Below are 14,020 nucleotides of genomic sequence, written 5' to 3' on the forward strand. Positions count from 1 at the left end.
ACAACTATCAACATTACCAAAAATATCTATATAGTCACATCTTGGGAGGGGGAAAGTTTTATAAATGTGCTCTATTCACCTTTCATATCAATGAGCATGGATCTGTTTCAAAATAACACAGCAAGAGGCCGGGCACGGAGGCTCAAACCTATAATCCTAACACTTTGGGAGACCAAGGCCAGAGGATCACTTGAGGCCAGGAGTTTGAGACCAGCCTGAGCGAGAGTGAGACCCTGTCTCTACTAAAAATAGAAAGAAATTAGCCAAACAACTAAAAATAGAAACAATTAGCTGAGCTACTCAGGAGGCTGACGCAGAAGGATTGCTTGAGCCCAGGAGTTTGAGGTTCCTGTGAGCTAGGCTGACACCACGGCACTCTAGCCCAGGCAACAGAGCGAGAGTCTGTCCCAGAAAAAAAAAAAAAAAACAACTATTAACATAATTTGTTTTTGTTTTTAGGGGTAACGGAACCTTTAGCTTTCATTTTGTACACTTCCAGATTATTTGAATTTTTTCCTTACCAAGGAAAAAACTTGTTTTGAAAAGAGTTTAATGAAAAAAAGTTTAAGTCACACTCTATATAGCAGTTAAAAAGGAATGAAGTTTGGCTAGATATACTAATATATGGAATAATGCCCACAATGTATTTGTAAGTGACAAAAGCAAATTGTAAATTTAAATGCATTGGTAGAGTGGAAAGAATACAGGCTCTAGAATCACACAGACACTCTCTGCCATTTACTGGGTATATAACCCTGAATAAGTTATAGTAAGACCTGTCTAGGCCTTCAGAGCGTTTATATATGTCTGTGTCTTCTGTGTCTACCTACGTTAGTAAATAACACCGAAATATTAACAAAGGCTGGCTTCTTGTGTAGAGTGGAAACCTAAGGACAAGAATCATGTCTGGATGAAAAAGGGAGAATTTATACTCTACATAATATATCTTATTAAGGAAAAGCATTTTTGAGAAAATAAACTGCCAAATTCTAAGCTTAAAAACTGCTAGTTTGTTTTACTATGATTATATTAGCAGAGGTTTGATACGCAAGCTTACCTTGAAGGGTTCCAAGAAATACAACTACAGCTCAGCTTACACGAGATCTCATGCTGTAGAGACCACTGGCTGAGATTCATAACATCTGGTGCCTCATATATTCTTACAATACCATCTGCTGAACAGGTTGCTAACATAAGACCCATATGCTTGGGAGCAAATTTCACATCGGTAACAGACGTTCTACTATCCACTAGAGTTGTCCTTTTAACCTGAAAAAAAAAAAGTTAATTTAAATTATATACAAAAAGAAAACATTGGTAGAGTAGAAAGAATACAGGCTCTAGAATCATAGACACTCCTCTGCCATTTACTAGGTATATAACCTCAAATAAGTTATAATAAGACCTATCTAGGCATTAATTTCCTACAAAGCACATGGCAAAATATTGCATATATAGTTAGCAATCACTAACAAATTAGTGAACTACAATTAATTACTCCCTTTAAGGCAAAAGAACATCTCCCTTAGGGAGCCGCCATCTTCCAGTAATTTGCCAAAATGATGAACACAAAGGGAAAGAGGAGAGGTACCCGATACATGTTGTCTAGGCCTTTTAGAAAACATGGAGTTGTTCCTTTGGCCACATACATGCGAATCTACAAGAAAGGTGATACTGCAGACATCAAGGGAATGGGTACTGTTCAAAAAGGCATGCCCCACAAATGTTTCCACGGTAAAACTGGAAGAGTCTACAATGTTACCCAGCATGCTGTTGGAATTGTTGTAAACAAACAAGTGAAGGGCAAGATTCTTGCCAAAAGGATTAAAGTGCATATTGAGCACATTAAGCACTCTAAGAGCCAAGATAGCTTCCTGAAACAAGTGAAGGAAAATGATCAGAAAAAGAAGGAAGCCAAAGAGAAAGGTACCTGGGTTCAACTGAAGCGCCAGCCTGCTCCACCCAGAGAAGCACACTTTGTGAGAACCAACGGAAAGGAGCCCGAGCTGCTATGAATTCATGGCATAACAGATGTCTCAAACTTTGTGAGAAGCAGTGGAGAGGAGCCTGAGGTGCTGGGACCGGATCTGTGCATAGCACACTTTGTAAGAAGCATAAGAAAAGGACCTTGAGCCTTGCTGGAACCTATGCCCTGTGAGTTCATGGCATAGGAGACAAAACTAATAAAAGCCACTAGACTCAAAAAAAAAAAAAAAGAACATCTGCCTTAGAAAGCCTAACTTTATACAGGTAAACTCTCTTAAGCAGACTTGGTCACAAAAACCCAGAAAATGTTACAATTTTCATATAGGTGGTTTTGTCATGCCAAGCATGCTACAAGCAATAAATTAAATGAATTAAGATACTTCAATAGTAAATGGAAGGCATGCAATTTCTTCTCTCAAGCATACAGGTCAACTAATCCTACTTGGACCACTATCATCCACTTTCTTTTTTTAATCTTTTTTTTTTTGAGACAGAGTCTTCCTCTGTCACCTGGGCTAGAGTGCTGTGGCGTCAACCTAGCTTACAGCAACCTCAAACTCCTAGGCTCAAGCGATCCTCCTGCCTCAGCCTCCCGAGTAGCTGGGACTACAGGCATGTGCCACCATGCCTGGCTAATTTTTTCTATACATTTTTTTTTTAATTTTCCAGCTAATTTCTTTCTATTTTTAGTAGAGTGAGACCTGTCTCTACAAAAAATATAAAAATTAGCCAGGCATGCCAGCTACTTGGGAGGCTGAGACAGGAGGATCACTTGAGCCCAGGAATTTGAGGCTGCAGTGAGCTATGATGACACCACTGTACTCTACCCTGCATGACAGAGTGAGACCTTGTCTCAAAAAGAAAAAAAAAAAAACCCACTATCACTAAGAGTGAAAAGGCAAACCCACAGAATGGGAGAAAATATTTGCAAATCATATACAGTTTGAGCATCCTGAATCCAAAAATCCAAAATCCAAAATGTTCCAAAATCCAAAACATTTTGAGCATTGACATGACATACAAAAGAAATGTTCATTGCAGCATTTTGAATTTTGAGCTTTTGGATTTAGGACGTTCAACCAGTAAGCATACAAGGCAAACATTCCAAAACCCAAAAAAATCCAAAATCTGAAACATTTTTGGTCACAACCATTTTGGATAAGGGACACTCAACCTGTATCTGATAAGGGATTAGTATCCAGAGCATCAAAAGAACTCCCACAACTCAACAACAAAACAAAAGAGCAACCCAATCAAAATATAAGCAAAGACTTGAATGGCTCTTTCGCTGAGAAGATATAATTGGCCAACAAGCACATGAAAAGATACTCAATATCAATAATCATTAGAGAAATGCAAAGCAGAACCACAATGAGATACTTCACCCCCATTAAGATGGCTATGTGAGAAAATTGGAACCCTCTTGCATTGCTGTTGAGAATGCAAAATGGTGCAGCCACTATAGAAAACAGTTTGGTTAATTCCTCAAAAAGTTAAACATAGAACTACCATATGAGTCAGCAATTCTACTCCTAGGTATATAGACAAAAGATTACTGAAAGCAGGGTCTCAAACAGAGACAGCTCATGGTGGTATTATTCACAATGGCCTCAAAGTAGAACTTCCCATATGTCCATCTACAAATGAATGGATAAATGTGATTTATATATACATGATGAAATACTATTCAGCCATAAAAAGAAATAAATGTGATATATGCTACAATATGAACAGATCTTGAAAAAATTTTGCTTAGTGAAATAAGCCACTCAAAAAAGGACAAATACCATATGATTGTACTTATATGAGGTACATATAGTACTGCAGAAATTAAATCAGAGGTTACCAGGGGATGTAGGGAAGGGGAAGCAGGAAGCATCATTTAATGGTACAGAGTTTATTTTGGGAATGATAAATAGTTTAGGTCATAGATAACAGCAATGGGTATACAGCATTATGAACATAATAAATTCCACTGAACTGGACCATTTACTAATAGTTAAAATGGTAAATATGTTATATATATTTTATCATAATAAAAATGCATCAGGAAAAAGTAGTATCAATAACAAGCAAGTATTACATTGGGCCTAGCGGTGTGGTAGGAATGGAGAACACGCTGTTTATGTCCCTGTAAAGGAATGGAGCATATCCACAAGGAGACATAAAAACCTACAGTAGGGGTTGCCTTAGGGAGAGAAGCAGGTGACAAGGAAAAGAGGACATTCTTACTGCATACACCCTTTTGTTCCTTTTGGATATTATACCGTGTGCGTCACTATCAATTACAAAAAAGTATAGATGGGTAAAAAATGTCTACAGATGACAAAACCGTAAAATGAAAACATTGGAAGGGTTCAATTCTCTCACTTTATAGATAAGGAACTTGAGCAGCACACAGATTATGTTCTTACCCAAATCCAAATATCCAATCAGGGCAGAAGTAGACGCAGTTAAAGGAGAGCATATTTTGTAAGAAAACAAAATAAACCACAATACAGAAAAATAATTTTTAAACAATTCTAGAGAATACTCTAAAATCATATACCAATATCATATAAAATATACTAATATATGAAATTATATAAAAAATACTCTGGATTCATTGTGAAAGTTATAATTAATGCCATGGAGTGCTCCTTTGTACCACCTCAGGCCCAAGACAGAATTAAACAGACAAGTAAGAAAAAAACTATTACAGAAGAAAGAAAAGTGAAACTGGGAAATACAGAGGAGAGAGGCAGCATTTCACCAGTGTCTGAGGTATTCTTAGGACCAACACTCCTTGGCTGCTCCTTCTCCCTGCTGGCCCCCCGAATACTAACAAATGTCTCACCCAGTGACTCTGGCCTCGAAGTTTATCATTTGATTCTCCTACTATTTCTTCCCACACAGCAGCTGTTCGGTCAAAAGAACAGGAAGCTAAAACCTGTCCAAATTCAGGATGGGCCCACGTCACACGCCACACAGATCCACTATGTGTCTGGGGAATTAAAAAGAAAAGCAAGAGATATTCAGTATCCCAGGCCTTTTTTTTCTTTAAAAAAAATTAGTTTATTCATATTTCACACATTGGATTTTACTTGAGGAAACTAAAACAGATATTTTTACTTCAACAAAAAGAGAAAGGTGATCAATGTAACATTTAAGTAAAAAGTTAAGTTTTAGGCCGGGCGCGGTGGCTCACGCCTGTAATCCTAGCACTCTGGGAGGCCGAGGTGGGCGGATCGTTTGAGCTCAGGAGTTCGAGACCAGCCTGAGCAAGAGCGAGACCCCACCTCTACTAAAAATAGAAAGAAATTATATGGACAGCTAAAAATATATATAGAAAAAAAAATTAGCCGGGCATGGTGGCGCATGCCTGTAGTCCCAGCTACTCGGGAGGCTGAGACAGGAGGATCACTTGAGCTCAGGAGTTTGAGGTTGCTGTGAGCTAGGCTGACGCCACGGCACTCACTCTAGCCTGGGCAACAGAGTGAGACTCTGTCTCAAAAAAAAAAAAAAAAAAAATTAAAAAAAAAAGTTAAGTTTTAGAACTTTGTAACCTTTAAAAGACATTCTATATTTAGGATCGCAGCCCTTTTAGAGTCAAGTTCTTCTAACATTTTACTAATAAAGAAAAACCCAGTTTGATAAAGTTGGCTACTTTCAGTGCTAATAGTTGGATACTTGCTTCAGAGTTCAGCCTAACCAAGCTTTGAAAACAGATTCTACGAGTCCACTATTTTTTCACTTGCAAATTCTTTCTACAGGAAAAACTCACCTAACAAAATAAATAAAATAAGGTTAATCAAAATTATTTGCTTCAAAATCCATAAACAGAAAGTAGATTCATGGATACCAGGAGCTGGAAAAGGAAGATTTAGAAGTGACTGCTAAATGGGTACAAGGTTTCCTTTTGCAGTGATAAAAATATTCTTCAACTAGATAGTGGTGAGAGTTGCCGACTTTGTGAATGAATATACCTAAAATCACTAAATTGTACACTTCAGATGGGTGAATATTATGGTATGTAAATTATAGCTCAATAAAAAAAGCATTCTGTTTTATAAGGAAATTATTTGCTTCAAAAGCTTAACAATACAGAGACTATAGCAACAAAATCCTTAAACGATTCTCACTGGTATCAGGTTAGATAACAGACTATTCTGGAAGAGGCACTGAGCACGCAAATATAGAGAAGCCCAAATCCTTACACCCAGAGGAAATCATTTAAAGCTCAGTATCATTATCTTTATATTTGAAAAATGTCAATTATTCTACAACCCTTCATGTTGACTCACCACCAAAAAAAAAGGATGGAAAGTTTTTAAAGCACAACCAAAACAATTTGCTAGGTGTGTCCAAGCAAAAACACCAGGCGAAGATAAACATAGAAAATTTGTGTCACAATTTTGTATATCTAATATTTTTTACATTCAACAACATAAGAACACTTTTTTTTTTTTTTTTTTTTTTTTTGAGACAGAGTCTCATTCTGTTGCCCTGGGTAGAGTGCCATGGCGGCAGCCTAGCTCACAGACAACTTCAAACTCCTGGGCTCAAGCGATCCTCCTGCCTCAGCCTCCCGGGTAGCAGGGACTACAGGCATGCGCCACAATGCCCAGCTAATTTTAGGGTTACAGACCCGAGTCACCACGCCCAGCCAAGAACACTTTCTTAACCCAATAAAGTCTACCTGGTAACAACGTGTTATGGTCTGAGACGTGAGAAATGACCACCTAAAAACCAAATTGAGCCAAATCAGGAGTCTTTATTAGCTGGCCAGCGACTACCCTCCGCACCACCAAAGGTGGCACAGAGAGCAGCAGTCAGCCTTTGAAACGGAAAGTTTTTATATTGTAAGTTTGCAGGTGGAAAATTATTAAGATAGAGCAAGCACGTGTACAAAAAGCCTTGAGTAAGCATTACATCATTTTCTTATCTTTGGTGTAACAGGATCTGGGCAGTTTGGGCTCTGGGCCATATCTTCTGCATGCAAAACATGGAGGTTGTAATGGCTTCATTCAGAACATGGGTGCTGTAATTGTTTTACGTAGAACATGGGTGTTGTAGTCACGAATTTCTGTGCTGGGGGTAGTAAGCAGGTTTACAGAAGCAGAATGGCAGGTTAATGATTTTTCGGCACGAAACTTACACTCTAACAAATTGTCACCAACCAAAGATAAACTTTGCACTCCTATTTTTTACCCTTTGTTTTGTCCAGTCTTTTCTTTATCATCTTCAATTCTTACCTGGCACTATGAAGTAAAAAATACACTAAAGCAGAGAGGTTTCATTAAATGTTAGATTCCCAGTAAAGCACAATCTAACTAAAGAATAAGGCTTGCACAAAGATGCTCATCACAATAAAATGGAAACAACTAAAATATACATTAGGTAAGCAAAACATGGTATATCTATTGGATGCTTATAAAGAACCCTTAAAGCAGGGGTCCCCAATCTATGGTGAGTTTTATAATTATTTCATTACATATTATAATGTAATAATAATACAAATAAAGTACACAATAAATGTAACATGCTTGAATCATCCCAATACCAAAATCATTCCCCAGCCCCTATCCATGGAAAAATTGTCTTCCATGAAAACGGTCCCCAGGCCGGGTGCGGTGGCTCACACCTATAATCCTAGCACTCTGGGAGGCCGAGGCGGGAGGATCGCTCGAGGTCAGGAGTTCGAAACCAGCCTGAGCAAGAGCCAGACCCCATCTCTACTAAAAATAGAAAGAAATTAGCTGGACAACTAAAATTATATACAGAAAAAATTAGCCGGGCATGGTGGCACGTGCCTGTAATCCCAGCTACCAGGGAGGCTGAGGCAGGAGGATCGCTTGAGCCCAGGAGTTTGAGGTTGCTGTGAGCTAGGCTGACCCCACGGCACTCTAGCCTGGGCAACAGAGTGAGACTCTGTCTCAAAAAAAAAAAAAGAAAATGGTCCTTGATGCCAAAAAGGTTGGGGACTGCTGCTTTAATGATATACCAAAGTACTTATGAAATATGTTGTTAGAATAAAAAGCAAGAGATTGGGGTTTCCTTCTGAATTGACAAAATGTTTTCCAACTAGAAAGAGGTAGTAGTTGCATAACACTGTGAATGAAGCAAATGCCACTTGTTTATTTTAAAATAATTAATTCTAGGATATGTTAACCTCACCTCAATTTTTAAAAAGGGCAAAAAACGTGCATAGATCCTTTACCAAAGAAGATATATGAATGGGAAATAAGCACATGAAAGGATAATCAACATTAGTTATTAAGAAAATACAAATCAAATTCCAATGATTTTGTGGTCACTTCATAACCACTAAAATGGCTATAATATGGCACTTTGGAAAAGAGTTTGGCAGTTTCTTAGAAGCTTAAAACACATAAAACCCAGTAATTCCACTCCTAGGTATCTAACCAAGAGAAATGAAAACATGTCCACACAAAGATTTATATGGCATGTTCTTTTTTTTTTTTTTTTTTTTTGAGACAGAGTCTCACTCTGTTGCCCAGGCTAGAGTGAGTGCCGTGGCGTCAGCCTAGCTCACAGCAACCTCAAACTCCTGGGCTCAAGTGATCCTCCTGTCTCAGCCTCCCGAGTAGCTGGGACTACAGGCATGCACCACCATGCCCGGCTAATTTTTCCTATATATATTTTTAGCTGTCCCTATAATTTCTTTCTATTTTTAGTAGAGATGGGGTCTCGCTCTTGCTCAGGCTGGTCTCGAACTCCTGAGCTCAAACGATCCGCCCACCTCGGCCTCCCAGAGTGCTAGGATTACAGGCGTGAGCCACCGCGCCCGGCCCATATGGCATGTTCTTAACAACATTATTAAAACAGCCAAAAACTTGAAACAATTCAAATGTCTATCAACTGGTAAGTGGATAAACAAAATGTGACATTTCTATATAATGGACTACTCAGGATTACAAAGAAACTACTGACACATTATACAAGAATGAACCTCAAAAACACGCTAAGGGAGCCAGAAAAGACCCAAGGAACTACAACTGTTTAAATAAAATTACCATTTTACATTCACGAAAAAAAAACATGCTAAGGGAAAGTAAAGGACCACACATTTCAGGATTCCATTTATATGAAATTTCTAGAAAAGAATACACCTATACAGACAGAAAATGGATCAGAGGTTGCCTAGGGCTTGGGGTGGGAATAGGGCACAAGAGGAATTCCTGAGTTGATGTAAGTGTTCTAAAACTAGAGTATGGTGATGATTGCATAACTGTGTCAGTTTACTAAAACTCACTGAATTGCACATTTAAAACTGATGACTTTTAAGGGGGCCCATGCACGATGGCTCAGCCCAGTAATCCTAACACTCTGGGAGGCAGAGGCAGGAGGATCTCTTGAGGTCAGAAGTTCCAGACCTGCCTGAACAAGAGTGAGACCCCATCTCTACAAAAAAACATAAAAATTAGCTGTTGCGCGCCTGTAATCCCAGCTACTGGGGAGGCTGAGGCAGGAGGATCACTTGAGCCCAGGAGTTTGAGGTTGCTGTGAGCTACGATGACAAACCACTGACTGCACTCTAGCTGGGGCAACAGAGCAAGACTCTGTCTCAAAAAAAAAAAAAAAAAGTAAAGGAAAAAGGAATATGCTGAAATGCTAAGATAGTTATGTTAGAATGTTAAAGAATTATAGATTTTCTTACTCTCAGAATATCTGAAATCTATTTCTATTACTTTAATAGTAAAAAAATGTAAAATATCTTCCATGAAAAGAACTACTATACAATTTTTATAATTTTCTCAAAGCTGAACAGTAAACCATTGATACTACCAAATAGTAAATATTTCTATTTTTTTATCCCTGTAAAAATAAATACTAACCTTCCAGCTAGCAGTACAATGCCAATCCCCACTTTCACTTTTATCCCAGACCTGTAAGAAAACAAAAGGCAGATATTTATATCAATAATTCCTACAAATTGATACAAAAAAACTGTGAGATTGAATCAGGTGTACAGGCAAAGAGGAGAACATAACACTGACAAAAGAATACAACCATTAAGTAAACATCCATTCATTCAATCAAGTATTTACTGGGAACCTTGAATGTGTCAGCTACTGGGCGCCTAGCACTGAGGGATCCAGGAAGCAGAGCTCTCTCTAACAGGTAATAGCGGCAATTATAGTTACAGTCAACTCATTATAAGGCAGTTTTATTCTATAAAATAGCTGCTTGACTACTGAAACATTGCTCCTAGGAGAAATACAAGGTTAGGTTGCTGTGAGCCTCTGGGCTAACATTTTCATCAAGCAATGAATACGTGACTTGTTCCGCCTCAGCTGGGAGCGTTGTGTCTGGGGACTCAAACTGTTCAATATTCCCCACACGTGGGCAAATGACTGCCAAAGCACCACCAATACTGACTTTGGGGGTACAAATAAATTTTAGCAAGTAGACAAATGCACAAATACAGAATCTACAGATAATGAGGATCAACTGTATAGCTAACAAATGTTAAAGCAAAATATTGAAAGCTGGCAGGGCGAAGCACTCCTACCCTCCCAGCTACTGAAGGAAAGGCTGAGGCGGGAGGATCACTTGAACTATAGTGTATTATGACTGCATAACCTGTGAACAGCCACTGCACTCCAGCCTGGGCAACACAGTGAGACCTTGTCTCAAAAACAAAACAGAACAAAAAAAGAAACTTACTATCTACAAAAAATAGAGATTACAATGAAACAAGGTGCCAGTTTAGCCTGTTAAAAATGTAATGAGGCCGGGCGCAGAAGCTCATGCCTGTATCTTAGCACTTTGAGAGTCTGAGGCAGGTTTGACCACGTGAGGTCAGGAGTTCAAGATCAGCCTGAGCAAGAGCAAGACCCCCATCTCTACCAAAAAAACAGAAAAATTAGCCAGGCGTGCTCACACCTGCCTGTAGTCCCAGTTGCTCAAGAGGCTGAGGCAGGAGGATCACTCACACTCAGGAGTTTGAGGTTGTAGTAAACTATGATGACGCCACCGCACTCTAGCCTGGGCAACAGAGCAAGACCCTGTCTCATAAAAAAAGAAAAAAAAGAAAAAAAGACCATGCAGCAATAGTGTCAATGGGAGAAACATAAAATCTTGCACTCAAAGGTTACAAGCTTACATATATGCATATGCTACCAGGACAATTATTTAAAATGTTAAAGGAAAAATAACAAGACATCAATAAATATTAACAGTGAATGTTAAGATAGCAATGAGCCTATACGTAATTTTTCAGTTTCTAAAAAGAAAAAAAAAAAACTACATAACTTGCACAAATTTAAAAAAAGTGTGTGCACATAAGCGTGTACACAAATAAATAAATACATGGCTCTTCAGTAAGAAAAAGTACTCTGGAAGAAATAGACATAAGGGAACACAATAATGAAAAAAATACTAAAACAATATGAACGCCTATAATTCATTATTATTCTCAACTAAAAACTCTTTCTGGAAAAAACACGCTTCCCATGCAGCCACTTTATAAATCAATAGAACTGATCTAAAGCCATCATACAGAATATAAATTCAATATATATTTCATCAACATATCTAGACTATTCATGCCAGCCAACCTAGGACAATTATACGAGAGAAATGTTTCCCCAATAGGAAGGCAGAGAGATATTTGTACACCAATGTTTACAGCGGAATTATTCACAATAGGCCAAAGAAGGATGGATGAATGGCTAAGCAAAATCTGGTAAATACACACAATGAAATATTATTCGGTCTTAAAAAAAAAGAATGAAATTCTGATACATGCTACAATATGGATGAACCTTGAAAATATTATGCTAAGAGAAATAAACCAAACACAAAAGGACAAATATTCTGTGATTGTGTTTACATGAAATACCTAGAATATGCAAATTCATAGAAAGTAGAGCAGAGGTTCACCAGGGGATTGGGGTGGAGGCAATAGTGAGCTACTACTGGGTAGAGTTTCAGTTTAGGATAAAAAGGTTCTGGAGATGGGTAGTGGTGATGGCTACACAACTATGTGAATGTTGTGCTTAATGCAAAGAAACTGTACATTTTAAAACGGTTATGTAGTTTACCCCAATAAAAATGATTTTTTAAAAAAGTGATACTAAACTTTTTTTTATAACAATTGTAGCACTATGGTTATTCGATGGGTAACTTGATATAATAAAAACTGTATCTTTGAGAGATTACTGGTTATCAAACTTGAATGTGAAAAAGAAGGAAAAGGCCAGGCGTGGTGGCTCACGCCTGTAATCCTAGCACTCTGGGAGGCCGAGGCGGGTGGATCCTTTGAGCTCAGGAGTTCGAGACCAGCCTGAGCAAGAGCAAGACCCCGTCTCTACTAAAAAACAGAAAGAAATTAGCTGGACAACTAAAAATATAGAGAAAAAATTAGCCGGGCATGGTGGCTCATTCCTGTAGTCCCAGCTACTCGGGAGGCTGAGGCAGGAGGATCGCTTGAGCCCAGGAGTTTGAGGTTGCTGTGAGCTAGGCTGACGCCACGGCACTCACTCTAGCCCGGGCAACAATGCGAGACTCTGTCTCAAAAAAAAAAAAAAGAATCTGCTTGTCAGAATAGAGAACAGGCGTTTACAGGAACTTTAAGAAACACTCTTAATTCCTAGATAGCAAATAGAAAACTCACTGGATGTAAATAGTTTTTATTTTTCTTTCTTCTTGAAATAAAGTGAGCTCATCTGAACCCACGTAAAAAATCTTCTCAGGTGAGAGAACAACACAGGTGAGGCATACAGCACCTGAGTCACACAGAGCCTGCTAAGTCAGTCTTCCCGACAAGTACCTCTGCAAGGCGCTTTGGCTGAACACATGTGGTGCGAGCCCGACGACACCCTGCCACCGCGAGGGCGGAAGCGCGCCCACCTAGGACCAGCAGCGCGGCTCCGATCCAGGCCCACGGCGGGCGCCCTAGCCCACGGCCGGCGGGAGCGCGCACGCGGCCGGAGGCCAGCCCCGCGCAGGCGCACGAGAGGGCGGCCCCGAGAGGCCGCCGTGACCCCACAATACGAGGGTGGGGAGCGGTCTCGCCACGCCCGGGTAGCACTGACTGTGCGGCCGCGACTTGCCTGCCACCCATGGGCTCCAGGCCTCGTGCCCGGCGGCATGCACTAAAATCAGGACAAGTCCGCTTTCCCCGCGCCGCCCACCCAGTCTCCCTTCCAGACGCGGCCCTGCCCGCAGACGCAGAGCGCACCTTAACGCTCTGATCGCTGGAGCAGGTCGCCATCCGCCGCCCGTGGAAGTCGAAAGAGACATCGTGGATGAGATCCTTATGGTCTGCGGCGATGCTGCGCGCTACAAACATGGCTCCGGCCGGGCCCGCGCCTCCGAAGAGGGCAGTGGCGGCGGCGGCACGCGGCCCGCAGCCTACCGGGCCCAGCCGCCCGGGCGCGCACGGCGCGTCCTGCCCGCGCCCCTGCGCCGCCCCGCCCCGGCCCGTCACGCCCCGCCCCGAGCCGCCCGTCACGCCCCGCCCCGAGCCGGCCCGGCCCGTCATGCCCCGCGAGGCTGGCGCCTGGGCCTCCTCGGCGAGCCGGGGCGGCGGGCACAGCCCAGTTCTAAGGCCGGGCTTAGCAACGCTGTGCGGAAAGCGGTAAGCGAAGGAAGTAGATGAAGTGCGGACGTTAAGAAAAATGAGAGTTAAAAATGCGACGCGCAGTTCTCGGCCCTGAATCAGTACCGTCAGCATCTGGGTGTGCCTTTCCCCAGACACGTGGGAGGTGCGCAGCGAGTGGAGAAGTCGCACCGGGGATTTGATCAGGGACGGAACTCTGCGGGGACGACTGCGGGAGGGGGCTGCAGAGACGCCGGAGGAGATCACTCCAGGAGGCCGGGCTCCGTAGCCGGAATGCGAAGGCAGGGGTCGCGGGGTGGAGTTGAGGGGTTCTGGGGGCCGAAAAAAAGGAAAGGATCGGAAGTAATGGTCAAAATGTTTGAACATTTCACAGGTAGAACAGGTTTTGAAATGCTAAGAATCAAGGTGGGGGTAAGGGAATAAGGCGTTAGGAATTAAGAGTGTTCGCCTGTAGAAACTTAACTC

General features: G+C 41.1%; 2 protein-coding genes across 4 annotated transcripts in view; one reads left to right on the forward strand and one right to left on the reverse strand.

Moving 5' to 3' along the window:
* The window catches only part of LOC138383493 (nucleoporin SEH1), a 150,072-nt gene extending 136,685 nt beyond the window's left edge, over positions 1-13,387 (reverse strand). For all 3 annotated transcript variants that reach the window (XM_069468555.1, XM_069468557.1, XM_069468556.1), the window contains exons 1-4: positions 13,175-13,387; positions 9,825-9,875; positions 4,823-4,969; positions 1,058-1,269 (exon numbers count right to left, since the gene is read on the reverse strand). In XM_069468555.1, the coding sequence (XP_069324656.1) occupies positions 1,058-1,269; positions 4,823-4,969; positions 9,825-9,875; positions 13,175-13,285 (521 nt within the window). In that variant the 5' untranslated portion in view covers positions 13,286-13,387. The remainder of the gene's footprint in view (positions 1-1,057; positions 1,270-4,822; positions 4,970-9,824; positions 9,876-13,174) is intronic.
* Positions 1,557-2,171, forward strand: LOC138383408 (large ribosomal subunit protein eL21-like). Its single transcript, XM_069468287.1, has 2 exons — positions 1,557-2,006; positions 2,136-2,171. The coding sequence occupies exons 1-2, from the start codon at positions 1,560-1,562 to the stop codon at positions 2,169-2,171; spliced, it is 483 nt and encodes a 160-aa protein (XP_069324388.1). The 5' UTR covers positions 1,557-1,559.
* Positions 13,388-14,020: the final 633 nt, after the last annotated feature.

This window comes from Eulemur rufifrons, chromosome 5 (assembly GCF_041146395.1).
Source record: "Eulemur rufifrons isolate Redbay chromosome 5, OSU_ERuf_1, whole genome shotgun sequence".
NCBI classification, from domain to species: domain Eukaryota; kingdom Metazoa; phylum Chordata; class Mammalia; order Primates; family Lemuridae; genus Eulemur; species Eulemur rufifrons.

Coding starts and splice junctions, on each gene's coding strand:
- LOC138383408 (XM_069468287.1), top strand. CDS start 1,560: ATGATGAACACAAAGGGAAAGAGGAGAGGTACCCGATACATGTTGTCT. Junction 2,007..2,135: donor CCAACGGAAAGGAGCCCGAG/CTGCTATGAATT, acceptor GGACCTTGAGCC/TTGCTGGAACCTATGCCCTG.